Here is a 22,901-nt window from a genome sequence, read left to right on the forward strand (position 1 = left end):
TCCATTTCTCTATAAGGTTCTGGAGAAAGCAGTTGCTAAACAGCTGTGTGACTTTCTACAGAGCAATAGTTTATTTGAGGATTTTCAGTCAGGATTTAGAGCTCATCATAGCACAGAGACAGCACTGGTGAAAATTACTAATGACCTCCTTATTGCATCAGACAAAGGACTTGTCTCTGTACTGGTTTTATTAGATCTTAGTGCTGCATTTGATACCATTGACCATCAGATCCTATTGCAGAGACTGGAATATTTCATTGGCATTAAAGGAACCGCTCTAAGCTGGTTTAAGTCCTATTTATCAGATCGATTTCAGTTTGTACATGTTAACAATGAGTCCTCCATGCACGCCAAAGTTACTCATGGAGTTCCTCAAGGATCTGTCCTCGGACCAATCCTCTTCACTTTATATATGCTTCCTTTAGGCAATATTACCAGGAAACATTCCATAAACTTTCATTGTTATGCAGATGATACTCAGTTATATCTATCGATCAAGCCAGATGAAACTCATCAGTTAGCTAAACTTCAAATGTGCCTTCAGGATGTTAAAACCTGGATGACCTGTAATTTTCTTATGTTAAACTCAGATAAAACTGAAGTTATTGCTCTGGGGCCTAAGCACCTCCGTGACGCATTATCTAAAGATATAGTTTCCCTGGATGGCATCGCCCTGGCCTCCAGCACCACTGTGAGGAATCTTGGAGTTATCTTTGATCAGGACATGTCGTTTAAGTCTCACATTAAGCAAATTTCAAGGACCGCCTTTTTTCACCTACGTAATATTGCGAAAATCAGGAACATCCTGTCTAAAAATGATGCAGAAAAACTAGTCCATGCATTTGTTACTTCTAGGCTGGATTACTGCAATTCCTTATTATCAGGCTGCTCGAAAAAGTCCATTAAGACTCTTCAGCTGATCCAGAATGCTGCAGCACGTGTTCTGACAGGAACCAGGAAAAGAGATCCCATTTCTCCTGTTTTAGCTTCTCTGCATTGGCTTCCAGTAAAATCCAGAATAGAATTTAAAATCATTCTTCTTACCTACAAAGCTCTTAATGGTCAGGCACCATCTTATCTTAAAGAGCTCATAGTACCTTACTACCCCACCAGAGCAGTGCGCTCCCAGAATGCAGGGTTACTTGTGGTTCCTAGAGTCTCCAAAAGTAGACTAGGAGCCAGAGCGTTCAGCTATCAAGCTCCTCTCCTGTGGAACCAGGTTCCAGTTTGGGTTCAGGAGGCAGACACCATCTCCACATTTAAGAGTAGGCTTAAGACTTTCCTCTTTGATAAAGCTTATAGTTAGGGCTGGCTCAGGTAGTCCTGAACCATCCCTTAGTTATGCTGCTATAGGCCTAGACTGCCGGGGGATTTCCCATGATGCACTGAGCTCCTCTCTCCTCTACTTTCTCTCCCTCTGTATGCAACTCTTTTATGAAAAGCGCTGTGAGATAACTGTTGTTGTGATTTGGCGCTATATAAATAAAATTTAATTGAATTGAAGAATGGCATCTTAGAAAAACTAGATGTGGAACAGGCACAAGCGTTAAGGACATGCAGTGGAGCATTTAAGACCTCTCCAGTGGCTGCCATGCAAGTGGAATTGGGGGAACAGCCACTAAGAATAAGAAGAACAAGAATTATGCTAACATACTGGGCTAATCTTCAGGGACACTGTAGCTCTCACCCCGCGCTAAAGCCAGCCTAGAAGAATGTTGGGAACACAATAAAAGTAGCTGTTTCAGTTTTGGATGGGTGGGAAATGCGAAAGCAGAAAGTCTTGGCCTGTGCAGTATAAAATATATCCCAGTAGTCCCATATCCAGATCCTCCTCCGTGGTTTTTTGTAAATCCATCCATTGACCTGCATGTACAGCAAATAATCAAAAAGAAACCCAAGCAAGCACACACGGGAAGAATATCAGAAAGTTACATAGAGCAGCACTATAGAGATAACCACATGGTCTTTACTGATGGCTCTAAAGATCCAGAGACCGGACGGACAGGAGCTGCCATATACATCCCAGCATACAAACTAGGCATTAAAAAAGAGAACCAGATCATCTGTCAGTATATACAGTTGAGCTTATGGCCATTTTGATGGCATTACAGTGGATAGAAGAAAATAAGGAAAGCAAGGTGGTCATTGCAGATAGCTGGGCAGCGCTCACCAGTATTAAATCTGTTAAGTCCTGTAGGCTGGATCTGGTATTTAGTATTCATAGCTCTCTATGTAGATTATATCATAAGGGCTGGACTGTCTGCTTTGTTTGGGTTCCTGCCCATGTAGGGGTAGAAGGAAATGAAGACGCTGATATTCTGGCAAAACAAGCACTTAAATCAAAGTCAGTTGATATACAAGTTCTGCAAGTAAATCTGAAGCTAAAACAGTCATTAAAGAGAAAATGCAAAAAACTTGAACCCAGATCCCTGCTTGAGGATGAGAACAGGTGAATGAAACATACAAACATTTGGATGACCTTGGGTAAATCCAGTAAGCTAAAATAAATGACTTGAAATGAACTGTGTATGTGTTGTATTTATCCAATCATGATTTCAACTCTTCTGACTAGTACTTAAATGAACTGACTTGAAATGACATGAAATCACAAGCCATGTGTCCATTGATGCTAGCCCATATGCTAAAGGTAATGCTAATGCTAAAAGTCCTATGCTAATGTTCAGCTAAGGTTAGCTCAGCATGCTAAGACCAATGCTACCGCCGGCTTAAATGAAGGCATGGGGTAGCCCCATGACACGTACTTTAATCACTTTTGTAATGTAGTTATGCATGATACTTTTAATGTATTTTTCTTGCAGTACTTGTTGAAACATTGTTCTGATGTACATTTACATTGAAGTCTAACTACGGTGTTGATTAATGTGAACTGTCCCTGTTAAATTAAATAAAAATACCACTTTGATACGGCAGCTAACAGAATACAGTGAGTGAACTCAGGTAACTCAGCAAAGGCTGCACCAAAGCAACAAAGACTGACGATACTATAAAGGAGAGAGACATTTCCTTCAGACAGGGACAAGGCCAAAAGGATTACCAAGATTAAATTCAAAGCTGTGGTAGAGAATTACAGGTTTATACAGTCTTTTGGAGTCACGGTGCGCCCTACCCTCTGGATATTTCAGACACTGTCCTACTAGAGCTTTACAACAAGGCCTGTGACCACCTATGATGTGTTTTATCAGATGAGATGACAGCTATTATTCAACTGTCAAGCATACAGGTATCAGATCAGGACTCTGTGTGGACAGATACGTCATATTAAAAGACTGAGCAAAGCACCTGTAGGGGACAAAAGAACCTGATCAGGACGTCCCTAATGAAATGTCCTCCATGTTCCCAGAATAGAGAGCAGGTCTTCAGGTAGGCTTCCTTCTAGTGGGACCTGCCTCGGTCTCACAGTGGTGTGAAGAACTGAAAGTGGACATTCAGGAAACATTTCTCTGAGGCAGAGCTGCTCTGGATGCACAAATAATCTCACTGGCTGAACTGAACTTTGGTAGACAGCCAATCTCTAAAAAGGGGATTCTCTGGCCCCGCCCACTGAAGTCCAACTCAACCAATGAGATTCTTTGCGTCTCCAGAGCAGAAATGTTTGAGGAACTAAAAGCACAATCAGCTTGATGTTGAGGAGAAGGGCTGTGCAGCAGAGAGGCTGTTTAGTTTCTTCACTCTACTGCAGTGGAAGAACATTGCTCATCTGCTGTCTGTCTGGCTTTAACAACTCCAAAGACATGTTGCTTTACCTCTTTTTACTTTGCTCTCACTTCATAGGTGAGTGTTGGAGTGTTTGTGTCCACAGAGTAACACTGTACAGCTGCCATTTTCCACTGTCTTCTCCTCTCAGCCTCATGAACAATGTTAGTCTAATGGCTTCATTTGCTCTACTTTTTCCAGGACTAATAGCTGGAGACACAATCTCTCCTGAACGAGAGGAAGTCAGTGAAAGAGAAGGACAATCTGTCACACTCACATGCAACTATCAGACAGATGAAGACTATATTCGCCTTTACTGGTACAAACATCATTCTGACCTTCAGGCACCTCAGTTTATACTCTGGAAAGGAGCAAAATCATGGAGTGGTAGTGAACATATTCCTGATAGAAGATATGAATCTGAAACATCAGCAACATCAACTACACTGACCATCAGAGATCTAACCCTGGCAGACACAGCTCTCTACTACTGTGCTCTAGAAACACAGTGATACAAAGTGTAGAAGAGGCTGTACAAAAACCTGAACCCAGATATCTGACTACTCTTCAAAGAGGAGGGAAGTGGTATTCAAACCACAGCTTCATATCAGATGGATTCTGCTAATTCCTGTTTTATCAGAGTCACTGTGGTTCCAGCTGCTAATGAAACACTGGGGGAGGATTCACAGGAGCATTATGGGTAGTGGGGATCTTTAAGTTTAACCAGGTTTCGGGCTCCAACAGAAGTTGTGTACAGTTTGCAGATTGGAGGTTTCAGCCAGGTGTTTGTGTCCAGATTCCTTCAGGTGAATTTCCTGCAGATTCCTCCTTCAGTCTGACCTTCTTGGATGATGATGACTGCAGCATCACTGTCATTTCTAAAGCTTCCATCAGCCTGAATGGAAACAGAGCACAGCAAGAGGAGGAGCTCCACAACTGAATATGAAAGGCTTCATGTTAGAAGTGAAGAGCTGCTGTGTTCTCTCTATTGTTCATTCAGTACAAGTGGAAATGATGCAGCTCTGCTTAGTTTGGATGATCATCTTCATGTTTCACACTGGTGAGTGAAAATTAACAGCAGATTTTAAACATGATTCAGAAAAGTTGTGCATATTCTCAAGTGTTTCTCTCTCACTTTAAAGAAATATAAATGTCAGAGTGAAATCTATCTTTGTCTTTTTCAGGATCCTCTGAGGATTTAGTGAAACCATTTAAAGATGTAATGCTGGCTTTGGAAGGAGACTCTGTGACTCTCTCCTGCAACTATTCAGGATCTGTAAACTACCTCTGCTGGTATCAACAGAAGACCAGTTCATCTCCACAGTTTCTCATCAAAGAATATTTAGAGAAACCAGGTTTTTCTTTTGCACATGAGAAAACAGCAAAGGAGTTTCATCTGCAGATCTCCTCTGCTGCAGTGACAGACTCTGCTGTGTACTACTGTGCTGTGAGGCCCACAGTGACAGGAAACACCAAAACTCTGTACAAAAACCTTTAGAACAAAGACAACAGAATACTCCACAACGTCCACTAGAGGGAGTCACACACTGTTAAACTTCAGTGGTTTATGATCTGAACTTGTGGTGCTGGTGATTAAACAAAACAAAACAATGCAGCAGCAGCATGTGGAAGATACTACAAGTTCTGAAATGTTATTTTAAATAAATTCTGACAAAGGATGATAATGATGTTGGATGGTGTTTATATAAAGAGAGACTATCAGCAGCCTAATAGCTGAGAGTTCTCAACCAAGGAAGTCCTTTCTCTCCACTGCTGTTTGATCCTTAAGAAGTAAATAATTAAAATGTCCATTCTGTAAAAACACATGATGTCAAGGCTCTGACTCAGCATCTGTCAGATATACCGGGTCGTTGCACAAATTCTGTAAGCAGTCCCTGTGCCCCACCCCCATTACCCACTGCCCCCACCCCCCAAAACCCCCCTCCAACACACGTCATCCGAAATGTCAACACATTTCAACCTTTTTTCAACATTTACTTCTATGCAATGACTATAATTGCTAAATGCTTTCACCCCCCACTACGATGGCCTTGGTCAAATATACAGGATCCAATCTGGAGATTAAAACATTTGTAAACCAATGATGGTCAATTAAATTGTTTACAGAACAGAACAGAATTCATGGATGACCAAGTAATGATCAAGCATGAAACAATAGAAGGAAAATTTTACATATGCAAACAATCTTCCTGTCTGGAGCTTAACATCTAGTTTACTCAATTTATTTTTGTAAAGACGTCTCATGATATGATTTGTCCGAAAATGTGACACAAATGTAATAATGTGAATAGTACTGTTTGAGTAATGTATTGAATAAGTAATTAATGTGGCTGTCATGTGTAATTGAATAGTTGTATATCGTCTGTCTAAAGATTGACCTCAGTCAGGACCTTCACATGTTCTGTCAAGAGTCAACCAGTTTTACCTTATCAGGTTCTTGTTAACTGATGGAAATGATGTCATGTAGTGAATTACAGAACCACAGCAGAGACAAACTCACTATTTGTCAGAGTTGTGAGAGGAAGGAGGGAGGGATTAAGGGAGGAGCAAAACTGAGACTCAAGGTCAGAAAAGACAACAGATGATGAAGAGGAAGGGCCAATGATGTGAAGGCCCAGATCCATCAGAGTATCAATGTTCTTCCTCTCTCTCCTCCCCTCTCACTGCAGACATGAACCACTGGCTGAGAAACATCCTGATTCTGACTCTCTGGCTAGGTAACTCTTTAAACCTACTGATTGTTCTCCTTTAATCAATCATCTTTATTGATCCATCTCTTCCTCTGCATGTTCTCTTCTTCCCCAGAGTGTAAAGGAGAAGACAGAGTGACCCAGCCAGCAGGAGATGTCATTGCTGCTGAAGGAGACACAGTTACACTTGGCTGTACTTTTGAGACCAGTGACAGAAGTCCAACTTTGTTCTGGTACAAACAAGAAGTAAATGAGTCTCCTAAGTACATGCTGAAAAGTTACTCAAAAACAACAGATTTGCTGCAGAGTTCACGAAAGACAGATTTAATGCTACAATCAAGGATAAGTCAGTTCCTCTGAAGATCCAGAAGCTTCAGCTGTCTGACTCTGCTGTGTACTACTGTGCTCTGCAGCCCACAGTGACAGGAAACACCAAAACTCTGTACAAAAACCTTTGGAGCAAAGACAACAGAATACTCCACAACGTCCACTAGAGGGAGTCACACACTGTTAAACTTCAGTGTGATGATGAAGTCTGGATTTGTTTCAACTTGAACAAATGTATGCAATACTGTCAATATACTGTATGTACTGTTATACTTCAGTATTGGAGAAAAACATTTACACAGTTTGAATGAAACATGTCTATAAACTGGTTGGCATCACAGACTCAAGTTCTCATTGCTTTTATTCTCGTCATTATAAAAGTTTCTCTGTTGTTCTCTCAGGCTGTGATTTCTTGTGGTGTACCACAAAGTTCAATCCTGGGGCTTCTCATTTTCTATCTACATGTTGCCTTCAGATCAAATTATTTTTAAAACACATCAGTTTCCATTGTTTTGCCAACAATATTGGATTATAGTTCCCATTAAAATCCAGCAATCATGGCAGCTGGTTTTATTCATGTGAAGTTCTGGTGTTCCAGACCTTCCTACAACTGAGTGAGTCTAGAAATTTGACGATTATTTTTGCCCCTTCAGCTGAAGGGAATAATCTTATATTCCAATTGGCTACAATTGCATTAAATGTCAATCCACCCAGCAGTGATGTCCAAACCAACAATACAGTATCTGAAATACAAGCATTAATGTCACGATTGATGGTGGGGCAGGTTGGTGGACCCAAATGCAGGACACAGAGCAAGCGAGTGCAGTTCAAAGAAGGTTTAATTAAAACCGAGCACACTTGAATCCAGAATCCAAAAGTCCAAATAAACAGGTGATCCAACAGAAATCCAAATCCACAGAAACAGGGTGACACGACGAGCAGGGCAGGTAAAACAATACAACACGAGACAGAACGTCTACACACTACAATGACCGGACACAGACTGAGGAAACAAACAAGTATATACACACACACACACACACACACACACACACACACACATGGGTTAACGAGCTGGGAGGGAGCAACACAGGTGACCAGGATCAGGTTAACGAGGCAGGCAGAGAGACAGCAGGGAAACAGAGAGGCTCACCTGACAGGCAGACATGGGGCAAAATTAATAACCAACACAGACAGAACACGTTACAAATTACCAGACAAGAATCTAATTTCAGACAATAACAGAAACCCATGTAAACAGACACACACCGACCAACTATAACACAGGGATCATAGCAGACAAAACCTAAATGAGAAGACAGAACTAGAACACAGAGCAGACTAAACCAAAATGATGCAGAGAAAGAACTAGAAGCAAATACTACGACATGAACTAAAGCACAGGACTAGGAACAAAGACATGGAATAAAAACCCAGACTCCCCAACAAGACACACAGCCAGGACTGAAACCCAGACACAGAGGAACCAAAATCAAAGCACAGAGAAGGCACGGCCAAAATAATATAATTCAGACAAGCTCAGGACAGGATCGTGTTCTTAGCATTTCTTTTACTTAAAATGAGCCATCTGATGTTAGCTAGCTGAGAGTCCACCCTATCATTTCATTGTCACTATGTAATTTCACACTGGTGTTTAGGCATGAGCAGTGAAAATGGGGATTAGTTATTGTAGAGATACCTTTTTACATCAATATAGAGTTTTTTTATTTCATTTGAAGTGTTTTGTGAGTCCTTTCACAATAAAATGGCATTTGTTTTCCCCAACAACAGTGTTTGTCAGACTACTGCTTATTGGACGCAGATGACATCATTCACAACATGAACAAGAGGAAAGGAGATATTTGCTAAAAAAGAGTAAGTTGAAACTTTAAACTTGATGAGAACGATAAAACCTTAGGAATTAGAGATAATAATGCAGACTGTATTTTATGTGTGGGTTTGTTTTGAGCGGTCATGATGGTCGGCTGTTGTCTGACTTGCTGGCAGTTTTGCTCTTGACTTCTTGGTGACCTGTGACTACAAAAGTTGTCGTGTGGTATGGGGCACCCGTGAACTGGTGTGATGAATTTGGTTTATCATCATCTACAGACTGATGACATTAGTTAAATAGGCAAGGATATTGTAAGCATTGGAAGATTTTGGTTCACTGAAGCCCGCGTCTGTGCTGTACTGGGTTTTCTTTTGGACCTGGAAAAATTGTTGACCCCCCCGGTTGTCACTGTATAATTCACACTCTGGTCGCTTTGGATAAAAAGCATCAGCTAAATATGTTGAATTAAATTGAGTGAATGCAACAACTATTTCATTTTTAAACTACTACTTCAGACATGGCTTAAGGCACAACAGACTTCAAGCATATAGCTTCAAGAATTTACATAATCTTAACATTTTTTACATTCTGTACTGTCACTTTTGTCATGTATCTATGTACTATCTTGTATTTTATCTTCTTGCAGTACTTGATAAGGCACTATACTGATGATATTTGGAACTAAATTGTTGTTTTTATACGTACTGTAATGTTTAGCCCCATGCTGGAAGGAGGAGACATGGACTCAGGAGTTCTTCACCTGGTGCTTCAATTTATTTCTTCACCAGACACGTGGAAAGTGCAGTAGTGCAAGGGTGAATTATTGCAAAAATAGATCAAAAAAAAAACAAAAAAAAACGAGGAAACTAAGTATAAACTATTCAAATTATCATTACAAACTGATATTAAACAACACAAAAAACTTATACCAGGTCCTCTGCTGCTGGTATAAAGGAGGAGGAGCCTCTGCCTCCTTCCTTTATACCAGAAGCCCCTCCTACAAGACAAACCAAAGTTAATTGGAAATCTATTAAACACCAATATGTTACCTCAACAGTCCAGAATATTTCTGGCTACATCAATACACAATATATCAACTATAAAACCAGAAATGAAATGTTACATGCTGAACAAAGCTTCTCAAAACAGCAACTTAAGGTACTCCAGTACCTCTGTACTGGCTCACACTGTAAATTACTCCACACTCCATCACTTCCTGTTTGCCCCTTCAACCCAGATCCCTGCTTGAGGATGAGAACAGGTGAATGAAACATACAAACATTTGGATGACCTTGGGTAAATCCAGTAAGCTAAAATAAATGACTTGAAATGAACTGTGTATGTGTTGTATTTATCCAATCATGATTTCAACTCTTCTGACTAGTACTTAAATGAACTGACTTGAAATGACATGAAATCACAAGCCATGTGACCATTGATGCTAGCCCATATGCTAAAGGTAATGCTAATGCTAAAAGTCCTATGCTAATGTTCAGCTAAGGTTAGCTCAGCATGCTAAGACCAATGCTACCGCTGGCTTAAATGAAGGCATGGGGTAGCCCCATGACACGTACTTTAATCACTTTTGTAATGTAGTTATGCATGATACTTTTAATGTATTTTTCTTGCAGTACTTGTTGAAACATTGTTCTGATGTACATTTACATTGAAGTCTAACTACGGTGTTGATTAATGTGAACTGTCCCTGTTAAATTAAATAAAAAATACCACTTTGATACGGCAGCTAACGAATACAGTGAGTGAACTCAGGTAACTCAGCAAAGGCTGCACCAAAGCAACAAAGACTGACGATACTATAAAGGAGAGAGACATTTCCTTCAGACAGGGACAAGGCCAAAAGGATTACCAAGATTAAATTCAAAGCTGTGGTAGAGAATTACAGGTTTATACAGTCTTTTGGAGTCACGGTGCGCCCTACCCTCTGGATATTTCAGACACTGTCCTACTAGAGCTTTACAACAAGGCCTGTGACCACCTATGATGTGTTTTATCAGATGAGATGACAGCTATTATTCAACTGTCAAGCATACAGGTATCAGATCAGGACTCTGTGTGGACAGATACGTCATATTAAAAGACTGAGCAAAGCACCTGTAGGGGACAGAAGAACCTGATCAGGACGTCCCTAATGAAATGTCCTCCATGTTCCCAGAATAGAGAGCAGGTCTTCAGGTAGGCTTCCTTCTAGTGGGACCTGCCTCGGTCTCACAGTGGTGTGAAGAACTGAAAGGAAACATTTCTCTGAGGCAGAGCTGCTCTGGATGCACAAATAATCTCACTGGCTGAACTGAACTTTGGTAGACAGCCAATCTCTAAAAAGGGGATTCTCTGGCCCCGCCCACTGAAGTCCAACTCAACCAATGAGATTCTTTGCGTCTCCAGAGCAGAAATGTTTGAGGAACTAAAAGCACAATCAGCTTGATGTTGAGGAGAAGGGCTGTGCAGCAGAGAGGCTGTTTAGTTTCTTCATTCTACTGCAGTGGAAGAACATTGCTCATCTGCTGTCTGTCTGGCTTTAACAACTCCAAAGACATGTTGCTTTACCTCTTTTTACTTTGCTCTCACTTCATAGGTGAGTGTTGGAACACAGATGAAAGGCTCATTAACCTGCTGGATTAACCAGATATTTGGTCTACATTTCAGAACTAGAGGTTTCTCTGTGGAAGGGAACAACTTCCATGATAGAAACAGACATTTGGTTTATTGAATGAATCCAGAAAGTCAAGAACCTCCGTTGAGTCTCTTGATGTTAGAATCTCTTGTAGACTAACTGACATGAATGACTCATTTTGCAGCCCTGGGTTCCATGAACAGCATAACGCCAGAAAGTCCTGAAGAACATGTTTCAGAGGGAGGAAACATCAACCTGACCTGTAAATATGAGGGTCTCATCAACAATATCCAGTGGTACCGACAATACCACTTCAGTTCCTGCTCTACATCACAGAGGGAGGAACGATTCATTCACCTGGTTCAGTTTTCTCAGCTCACATTAACAAAACAGACAAGCGTGTGAATCTGCAGATCATCTCGGCTAAAGTGACAGACTCTGCTGTGTACTACTGTGCTCTGCAGCCCACAGTGACAGGAAACACCAAAACTCTGTACAAAAACCTTTGGAGCAAAGACAACAGAATACTCCACAACGTCCACTAGAGGGAGTCACACACTGTTAAACTGCAGAGTGATGATGAAGTCTTAAATTACTTATATTCTACATATATTCCCATATTCTATATATACATGAATCAATGAAATATTTGTAATATCTTATAGGTATAAAACATTTTAACAACACTTAGCAGGAAGCCTTTCATTAGGAGGGGATGTCTCTGAATGATCTTCCTCGAGGGTTTTTCAATCATGATTTTTAAACCTATAGGCAAAGGGAACATACAGAGATAATATCTTTGTGTCACAGTAAGTTCAAGTGGGCAACGAGGAACACGAGGGAGTGGACCAGACCCAGAACCAGAGGCAGGTTCAGTTTTATGGTTTTCAAAATAAAAGAGTACACTGACTTACAGCAAGCTGAGGCAGGCCAAGGTCCACACAGGCAGACACATAGGAAACACATCCAAGGAAGCAGCAATAAACCAAATCTAAACGGTCTAATACATCAGGCCAAAATCCAAAACACAGGAAAACACTGGGAAATGGCTAGAAAGCTGACATATAGACAAAGACAAGGCAGGCGCACAGACTAAACACACAAGTGAGGGGAGATTAAGTAGACACAGGTGAAACTAATTAGGACAGGGCAGCCAATCAAACGGGCGGGAAAACACGAGGGCAGGAAATAAAGTAAGACAAGACACAGGAGATACAACATAAAATAGAAAATAACAACATCAAAACCCAAAACCATGACACCATGTCAATAATATGGAGTCTTAAAACACATTGTGATTGGTTTATGGAATAGACGATAACTGACTGATGAACTCAGCATGTGAGCTCTATTTTCTTTAAGTTAATCACAAGTGCTTTCACTTTGGCTGACTTATAAAAAAGAAAATCAGAAAGAAAGAAAAGCATAATTGCAGAGAATTAAGAACACCAGTAAATATAAATATGTCTCGGTAACACTTTATTTGAAGGTGCTTGTAATAAGCAGTAATTAACAGTTAATAAGCAGCAATTAAAAAATAATCAAACACTTTATAAAGATGTTTATAACACAAATAAGTGTTAACTAAAGCACAATTAACTCATTTATTATTGTATTATTATTATGCAGCTATAAAATAAGGCGAGTAGTTTAAGCTAACGTTAGCATGCAGCTATAAAATAAGTCGAGTAGTTTAAGCTAACGTTAGCATGCAGCTATAAAATAAGGCATGTCGTTTAAGCTAACTTTAGCATGCAGCTATAAATAAGGCATGTAGTTTAAGCTAACGTTAGCATGCAGCTATAAAACAAGACATGTCGTTTAAGCTAACTTTAGCATGCAGCTATAAAATAAGGCATGTAGTTTAAAATAAGGCATGTAGTTTAAGCTAACTTTAGCATGCAGCTATAAAATAAGGCATGTAGTTTAAGCTAACGTTAGCATGCAGCTATAAAATAAGGCATGTAGTTTAAAATAAGGCATGTCGTGTAAGCTAACTTTAGCATGCAGCTATAAAATAAGGCATGTCGTTTAAGCTAACATTAGCATGAAGCTATAAAATAAGGCATGTAGTTTAAGCTAACATAAGCATGCAGATATAAAATAAGGCATGTTGATTAAGCTAATATTAGCATGCAGCTATAAAATAAGGCATGTAGTTTAAAATAAGGTATGTAGTTTAAAATAAGGCATGTAGTTTAAGCTAACATTAGCATGCAGCTATAAAATAAGGCATGTAGTTTAAAAGAAGGCATGTACTTTAAGCTAACATTAGCATGCAGATATAAAATAAGGCATGTAGTTTAAAATAAGGTATGTAGTTTAAAATGAGGCATGTAGTTTAAGCTAATATTAGCATGCAGCTATAAAATAAGGCATGTAGTTTAAATAAGGTATGTAGTTTAAAATAAGGCATGTAGTTTAAGCTAACATTAGCATGCAGCTATAAAATAAGGCATGTAGTTTAAAATAAGGTATGTAGTTTAAGCTAACATTAGCATGCAGCTATAAAATAAGGCATGTAGTTTAAAATAAGGTATGTAGTTTAAGCTAACGTTAGCATGCAGCTATAAAATAAGGCATGTTGTTTAAGCTAACATTAGCATGCAGCTATAAAATAAGGCAGGTAGTTTAAGCTAACTTTAGCATGCAGCTATAAAATAAGGCAAGTAGTTTAAGCTAACGTTAGCATGCAGATATAAAATAAGACATGTTGTTTAAGCTAACATTAGCATGCAGCTATAAAATAAGGCAGGTAGTTTAAGCTAACTTTAGCATGCAGCTATAAAATAAGGCATGTAGTTTAATCTAACTTTAGCATGCAGCCATAAAATAAGACATGTAGTTTAAGGTAGCGTTAGCATGCAGCCATAAAATAAGGCATGTAGTTTAAGCTAACTTTAGCATGCAGCTATAAAATAAGGCATGCAGTTTAAAATAAGGGATGTAGTTTAAGCTAACTTTAGCATGCAACTATAAAATAAAAAACAATAAAAATAATAATAATAGTAAAAGACAACCAGCCGAACAGCAGCAATAAACAGCTGACATAGTAAGACAACTAAGAGAACAATGAAAACAAGAAACAGTCACACACTCTAAATAAGCAACACAGCACAGCCACGAGAGCTGGAATAATAATTAATTTAAATAAGTAACTGAAAGAAAAGCATCAGGAATAATTCTACCAGGGACAACCTAAGTTTGTTTGTGTCTGTGTGCGTGTGGGTGAATGTGTCTGTATGTGTGTGTGTGTACATGTGTGTGCGCATAAGCCTGTTAAAGAATGTAGTTGTTAGTGAGAGTGGGACGCCACGACTGTAACAGGCAGGCAAGAACCCCAGTAGCCAATAGGGGTGGGAGAAAGAAAAAGAATAAATCAAATCAAAATAAAACAATAAAAAACAAAGACTCCCAGATGCACTGCGATGCAAACGCAGAAGACCCCGACCCAAATGCCAGTTGACAACGTAATGCCGACGGAACGCGGAACGCAAAAAGCGTAATTGTGATTGGTTTATGGAATAGACGATAACTGACTGATGAACTCAGCATCCGGCTGTGAGCTCTATTTTCTTTAAGTTAATCACAAGTGCTTTCACTTTGGCTGACTTAAAGAAAATCAGAAAGAAAGAAAAGCATAATTGCAGAGAATTAAAAACACCAGTAAATATAAATATGTCTCGGTAACACTTTATTTGAAGGTGCTTGTAATAAGCAGTAATTAACAGTTAATAAGCAGTAATTAAAAAATAATCAAACACTTTATAAAGATGTTTATAACACAAATAAGTGTAACTAAAGCACAATTAACTCATTTATTATTGATAAGATACTTATAGGCCCTTATTAGGAACTTGTTGATGTTTATTTACCTGTCATAAACATTATTAAGCTGTTTATTAACATTTTATAAGGGCTGGTTATTGATAAATTAACAGAATTGTTATTTCCTTGTAAGACACTTGTAGTGGGTAGGGTTAAAAAATCTTAATATTTATAGGCAGCTTATGAAATACATTTTTATTAACGTTGACACTTAACTTAGCATGCAGCTATAAAATAAGGTATGTAGTTTAAAATAAGGCATGTAGTTTAAAATAAGGTATGTAGTTTAAAATAAGGCATGTAGTTTAAGCTAACATTAGCATGCAGCTATAAATAAGGCATGTAGATTAAAATAAGGCATGTAGTTTAAAATAAGGCATGTAGTTTAAGCTAACATTAGCATGCTGCTATAAAATAAGGCATGTAGTTTAAAAGAAGGCATGTAGTTTAAGCTAACTTTAGCATGTAGCTATAAAATAAGACAAGTTGTTTAAGCTAACTTTAGCATGCAGCTATAAAATAAGGCATGTAGTTTAAAATAAGGTATGTAGTTTAAAATAAGGCATGTAGTTTAAGCTAACATTAGCATGCAGCTATAAAATAAGGCATGTAGATTAAAATAAGGCATGTAGTTTAAAATAAGGCATGTAGTTTAAGCTAACATTAGCATGCTGCTATAAAATAAGGCATGTAGTTAAAAGAAGGCATGTAGTTTAAGCTAACTTTAGCATGCAGCTATAAAATAAGGCGAGTGTTTAAGCTAACGTTACCATGCAGCTATAAATAAGGCATGTAGTTTAAGCTAACGTTAGCATGCAGCCATAAAATAAGGCATGTAGTTTAAGCTAACTTTAGCATGCAGCTATAAAATAAGACGAGTTGTTTAAGCTAACGTTACCATGCAGCTATAAAATAAGGCATGTAGTTAATCTAACTTTAGCATGCAGCTATAAAATAAGGCGAGTTGTTAAGCTAACTTTAGCATGCAGCTCTAAAATAAGGCATGGATTATCAGCTAACTTTAGCATGCAGCTCTAAAATAAGTCATGTAGTTTAAGCTAACTTTAGCATGCAGCTATAAAATAAGGCATGCAGTTTAAAATAAGGCGAGTTGTTTAAGCTAACTTTAGCATGTAGCTATAAAATAAGGCGAGTTGTTTAAGCTAACTTTAGCATGCAGCTATAAAATAAGGCATGGATTTTAAGCTAACTTTAGCATGCAGCTCTAAAATAAGGCATGTAGTTTAAGCTAACTTTAGCATGCAGCTATAAATAAGGCACGTAGTTTAAGCTAACTTTAGCATGTAGCCATAAAATAAGGCGAGTTGTTTAAAATAAGGCATGTAGTTTAAAATAAGGCATGTAGTTTAAGCTAACATTAGCATGCAGCTATAAATAAGGCATGTAGTTTAAAATAAGGTATGTAGTTTAAGCTAACTTTAGCATGCAGCTATGAAATAAGGCATGTAGTTTAAAATAAGGTATGTAGTTTACAATAAGGCATGCCATTTAAGCTAACGTTAGCATGCAGCTATAAAATAAGGCATGTAGTTTAAGCTAACTTTAGCATGCAGCTATAAAATAAGGCATGTAGTTTAATCTAACTTTAGCATGCAGCTATAAAATAAGGCATGTAGTTTAAGCTAACTTTAGCATGCAGCTATAAAATAAGGCACGTAGTTTAAAATAAGGCATGTAGTTTAAGCTAACTTTAGCATGCAGATATAAAATAAGGCATGTAGTTTAAAATAAGATATGTAGTTTAAAAGAAGGCATGTAGTTTAAGCTAACTTTAGCATGCAGATATAAAATAAGGCATGTAGTTTAAAATAAGATATGTAGTTAAAATGAGGCATGTAGTTTAAGCTAACATTAGCATGCAGCTATAAAATAAGGCATGTAGTTTAAAATAAGGTATGTAGTTTAAAATAAGGCATGTAGTTTAAGCTAACATTAGCATGCAGCTATAAAATAAGGCATGTAGTTTAAAATAAGGTATGTAGTTTAAGCTAACATTAGCATGCAGCTATAAAATAAGGCATGTTGTTTAAGCGAACATTAGCATGCAGCTATAAAATAAGGCGAGTTGTTTAAGCTAACTTTAGCATGCAGCTATAAAATAAGACATGTCGTTTAAGGCATGTAGTTTAAGCTAACATTAGCATGCAGATATAAAATAAGGCATGTAGTTTAATCTAACTTTAGCATGCAGCTATAAATAAGGCATGTAGTTTAAGCTAACTTTAGCATGCAGCTATAAAATAAGGCACGTAGTTTAAAATAAGGCATGTAGTTTAATCTAACTTTAGCATGCAGCCATAAAGTAAGGCATGTAGTTTAAGCTAACTTAGCATGCAGCTATAAAATAAGGCATGTAGTTTAAAAGAAGGCATGTAGTTTAAGCTAACTTTAGCATGCAGATATAAAATAAGGCATGTAGTTTAAAATAAGGTATGTAGTTTAAAATGAGGCATGTAGTTTAAGCTAACATTAGCATGCAGCTATAAAATAAGGCATGTAGTTTAAAATAAGGTATGTAGTGTAAAATAAGGCATGTAGTTTAAGCTAACATTAGCATGCAGCTATAAAATAAGGCATGTAGTTTAAAATAAGGTATGTAGTTTAAGCTAACTTTAGCATGCAGCTATAAAATAAGGCATGTTGTTTAAGCGAACATTAGCATGCAGCTATAAAATAAGGCGAGTTGTTTAAGCTAACTTTAGCATGCAGCTATAAAATAAGACATGTCGTTTAAGGCATGTAGTTTAAGCTAACATTAGCATGCAGATATAAAATAAGGCATGGATTTTAAGCTAACTTTAGCATGCAGCTCTAAAATAAGGCATATAGTTTAAGCTAACTTTAGCATGCAGCTATAAAATAAGGCGAGTTGTTTAAGCTAACGTTACCATGCAGCTATAAAATAAGGCATATAGTTTAAGCTAACTTTAGCATGCAGCTATAAAATAAGGCGAGTTGTTTAAGCTAACGTTACCATGCAGATATAAAATAAGACGAGTTGTAAGCTAACGTTACCATTCAGCTATAAAATAAGGCATGTAGTTTAATCTAACTTTAGCATGCAGCCATAAAATAAGACATGTAGTTTAAGGTAACGTTAGCATGCAGCCATAAAATAAGGCATGTACTTTACGCTAACATTAGCATGCAGCTATAAAATAAGGCATGTAGTTTAAGCTAACATTAGCATGCAGATATAAAATAAAGCATGTAGTTTAAAATAAGGCATGTAGTTTAAAATAAGGCATGTAGTTTAAGCTAACATTAGCATGCAGCTATAAAATAAGACGAGTAGTTAAGCTAACTTCAGCACTTGGATTTTTAGAGCAGCTTGAATAATGTCTTAGAGTGTTTTCTCTCAACTGGACATTAGAAATTGGTCCAAGAGATGGCTGCAGTGGCAGCGTGAAACAAGCTACAATGTAACATTAATATGCCGCTGCACACCTTCAGTTTCCATCCATAACGTGCTTTTGCCACTGACACGCTCAGATAATTATTCTTGGTGTCTGACAACATTATGGAAAGGATCCCAGCTGAGGTCAAGCTTTTGTTAAAGAGTAAGATCCGTTTTGTTTTAACATGAAACATCCCTGAAATCGCCAAACCCACCAGACTCTATTCAAATTAACTGTCATTTTATCGTCATAAAATACACATTTAAAGTCGACAGGAACAAGATAAAACCTTCACAAACCATCTTAGTTGTCTAAGAAAATAAGAAATGTACTGAAGTATAAAGGGTAGCTGTATTAGGAGTGCAAATTACAATGTGATGTCCAATCTCGCATTCATGAGGTATATATAACTTATAGCTCTAATAAAGGCCTATAATTGTCTTATAAGCAATAATTAATCAATTAATAGTTTATTAGGCTTTAATTAACACTTCTATTGTTGTCTATAAGCATCCTATAAGGTCTTATAAGTGTCTTATTAACTGTTAATTACTGCCTATTACAAGCACCTTAAAATAAAGTGTTACCTACGTCTCATTTACAGAAAATAAAGCTAAAACTTTCACATCCTGTGGAATTTACTGGTAAGGTAGGAAGTGGAACAGAGAGAAGTGAAAATCCAGAGCTGCGAGGAGACGGAGAGATTGAGGGAGGAGCTAAGCTGTTAGTGAACTATAGAAGAGAGAGGAACTTCCATATTCAGCAGAGTTCAATACACAAAGCAGAAACATTCCCTTTATTCAACATGCTGTCATTGGACTATTATGTACTTTCTCTACTGTTACTATCCATTCTAACAGGTATGTGAGATCCTGCTGAGAAAGTTTCATTACTAACTTTTCTGGATGGGATTCATTTGTTGAGTCTTTTACAACATGAAATAACAGAGTTATCTCTTCCTTCAGGTGTCAGCTGTGAAGAACTCACTGCAGTCAGGAATGAAGAGTTCACTTTAGAAGGCAGCTCTGTTACTCTGTCCTACACATACTCTAAACTGTTAACTAGTGATTATTTCTTCTGGTATCAACAATATCCAGGAAAACCACCAGAGTTCCTCATCTCCCACTCTGCTTCAGGAAAAGTAGGAAATAATCAAAAACCTGGACTAAAGATTCAAGTGGAGCAAAAAGAGATAAATCTGCAGATCTCCTCTGCTGCAGTGACAGACTCTGCTGTGTACTACTGTGCTGTGAAGCCCACAGTGACAGGAAACACCAAAACTCTGTACAAAAACCTGACAGCTCCTCTCAAGATTTACTCACTTCAGCTCCTCCTTTTACTGAACAGCAGCGCCACCAAGTGGACACTGACAACACAATCTAATGACAAATTACAATATTACTCCTGTTAGCGATAAAACACATCTTATCCAGATCATGGTGTTTAATTGAAGCTATTTCTGTACAAGGAAGACTTATTCTACACAGTTTGTTTGACGATTTCATAATTCTACCAGGGTGAAAAGTGGTTAAAGAGACTTTGTTGTAACAGAAAGTTCACATGTTAAAGCTCCTCATTATGAGCTGCTCTGGATAAGAGCATCAGCTAAACAGCTGAGATGTAAATGAGATGTAAATGTTGAGAGTTCCTCAACAGATGATGAAGAGGAAGGGCCAATGATGTGAAGGCCCAGATCCATCAGAGTATCAATGTTCTTCCTCTCTCTCCTCCCCTCTCACTGCAGACATGAACCACTGGCTGAGAAACATCCTGATTCTGACTCTCTGGCTAGGTAACTCTTTAAACCTACTGATTGTTCTCCTTTAATCAATCATCTTTATTGATCCATCTCTTCCTCTGCATGTTCTCTTCTTCCCCAGAGTGTAAAGGAGAAGACAGAGTGACCCAGCCAGCAGGAGATGTCATTGCTGCTGAAGGAGACACAGTTACACTTGGCTGTACTTTTGAGACGAGTTACTCAGGTCCAACTTTGTTCTGGTACAAACAGGATGGAGACAACAGCCCCAAATTCATACTGAGCCGCGTTCAACAGGATGATGGGAAAACAGAGGAAGAGTTTAAAGAAAGATTTTCATCCACACTGGATTCCACCTCCAAATCAGTTCCTCTGAAGATCCAGAAGCTTCAGCTGTCTGACTCTGCTGTGTACTACTGTGCTCTGCGGCCCACAGTGACAGGAAACACCAAAACTCTGTACAAAAACCTTTGGAGCAAAGACAACAGAATACTCCACAACGTCCACTAGAGGGAGTCACACACTGTTAAACTTCAGTGCTTTATGATATAGTCAGGATTTGTTTTAGTGGTGATAGAAGCAACATTAAATGAAGCGCTACAGATAAAACACAATAAAGAAATAACAGAACTTGAATATGTTCATAGTATTTTCAAAGTATCTCCAATAGTACTCCAGCAGATTGTTTTCACAGACAATAGAAATGCTTGGTGACTGTCACCATTGCAAGCTTTAAGCTGTGCTGCCTGGTTTGAAGCAACATGTAGACTGTAATACTAAACCCCCATTTGCACCTCTCACCATAATGTCCGTTTAATTCCCACCTACAAGTCCCTGCTCGAAAGCAGGACAGCACAAGTAAAAGTGTACTTGTTTGGAACAATGATGGCATTGAGACCTTAAAGGGAAATGAAGCAGTCAATCAAGTTTACATCATTTACACAATGGATTTCCACTACGATCAACAATTATACAAGAAACATGACAAATGTAAACGTATAAAAGACAAAAGAAAAGAAGAACTGTCATATCTTTAACGGAAAGGGTGCCACCATTGTGCAGTACGATAACCTGCAATGTCACGGGGTTGGTTGGCTTTAAGGCTCTGGGTGAGAGATAGTGAAATATAGAGCCAGTGAAAGAGAAATAGTGAAAGAGATAGTGAAACATAGACCTAGTGAAAGACAGAGCCAGTGAAAGATAATGAACAAGAGATAGTGAAAGACACAGACAGGGAAAGAAATAGTGAAAGAGTGAAAGAGAGATAGTGAAAGACAGAGCCAGTGAAAAAGACAGTGAAAGACAGAGATAGTGAAAGAGAGAGTGAAAGACAGAAACAGTGAAAGAGATACTGAAGAGATGGTGAAAGACAGATATAGTTAAAGATAGACATAGTGAAAGAAAGAGCAAGTGAAAGAGATACTAAAGAGATAATGAAAGACAGAGATAGTGAAAGATAGACATGGTGAAAGACAGAAACCGTGAAAAAGAGAGTGAAAGACATAATTAAAGATAGAGGTACCGAAAGAGATAGTGAAGAGATACGGAAGAGACCAAGATAGTGAAAGAGATACTGAAGAGATGGTGAAAGTCAGAGATAGTGAAGAGATATGGAAAAGATACATATTGAAAGAGATAGTGAAAGAGATACTGAAGAGATAATGAAAGACAGAGATAGTGAAAGATATACATAGTGAAAGACAGAGCCAGTGAAAGAGATAGTGAAAGAGATAGTGAAATAGAGAGATAGTGAAAGACAAAGAGAGTGAAAAATAGACCGTGAAAGAGAGTGAAAGATAGACAGTGAAAGACAGAGATACTAAAAGAGAGATAGCAAAATAGACAGTGAAAGACAGATAGTGAAAGACAGAGATAGTGAAAGAGAGATAGTGAAGAGAGAGATAGCTGGATGCCACGAACAGAATAGAATCAAATATAATAATTGTTTTGAAAGGTTTTCAAATTATTATTATTTTCATTGTCAGTTATTTTTATTAATTGTTCCTTTATTTGTTTTTTTTATTTGTTTTTATTTCACGTTTATGGGTAATGGGGTTCGGGATGTAGCAACATGTAAAAGGAGATGGCAGACATGAAAATATATTTTGAATGCTTTTTATATGGTAAAGCAAGATTAAATAAATGTAATAAAGAATTCCAAATGTCACAGTGAAATATATCATTATCAAAATATTGCCTATAGACACACGCACACACCTGTCTATAGATTTGTATCACTCTTAACCCTGCCTTGGCCGACCTCGTCCTTTCTCCCAGTACTGTATCCTTCTCAGATTATTTCCCACACAGTTTTGAACCTGGTATCTTATTTCCTCTACCTGCAGCTTTTGGTGTGCAGCAGTCTCTGTGACCATCTCCCTCTTATTTTATCGTAGCAGTCAGCCTTGGCAGCGGCTGCAGCACTACAGCAGGTCAGTCACTGTGAGCCAGTTCCAAATACTGTCAGCAATCTTTACATCTTGTCATGGTCACATATTTGTTTAATCAGCTAATATCTCCTAAGTTTGTTATAATATCGATAGTCACAGATCACCACCAGTAGTATCAGCAGCAACATCCCCAGCAACACCATCAACAGCCCACAGTGTTTAAAGCAAGAGCTGGGTATTCCCTGTGTTTCTTTTTCAAAACTGTGTCATACCATTCGCTGATGTATCAATAC

At 38.1% G+C, this 22,901-nt stretch overlaps 1 protein-coding gene and 1 gene segment (V, D, J or C); both read left to right on the top strand.

Annotated features, from left to right (window-relative positions):
• Positions 1-409: 409 nt before the first annotated feature.
• LOC119902809 lies at positions 410-1,306 on the top strand (the record flags this gene model as incomplete). Its single annotated transcript, XM_038719185.1, has 1 exon — positions 410-1,306. A coding segment is annotated over one exon (897 nt), but the record flags the coding sequence as incomplete, so codon positions are not given.
• An 18,899-nt stretch (positions 1,307-20,205) lies between these two features.
• LOC119902810 lies at positions 20,206-20,955 on the top strand. The segment is given in 2 exon segments: positions 20,206-20,254; positions 20,343-20,955. Coding segments are annotated over 2 exon segments (432 nt in total).
• Positions 20,956-22,901: the final 1,946 nt, after the last annotated feature.

This window comes from Micropterus salmoides, unplaced genomic scaffold (assembly GCF_014851395.1).
Source record: "Micropterus salmoides isolate LMB-PRFRI ecotype aquatic unplaced genomic scaffold, ASM1485139v1 Ms_hic_scaffold_14, whole genome shotgun sequence".
NCBI classification, from domain to species: domain Eukaryota; kingdom Metazoa; phylum Chordata; class Actinopteri; order Centrarchiformes; family Centrarchidae; genus Micropterus; species Micropterus salmoides.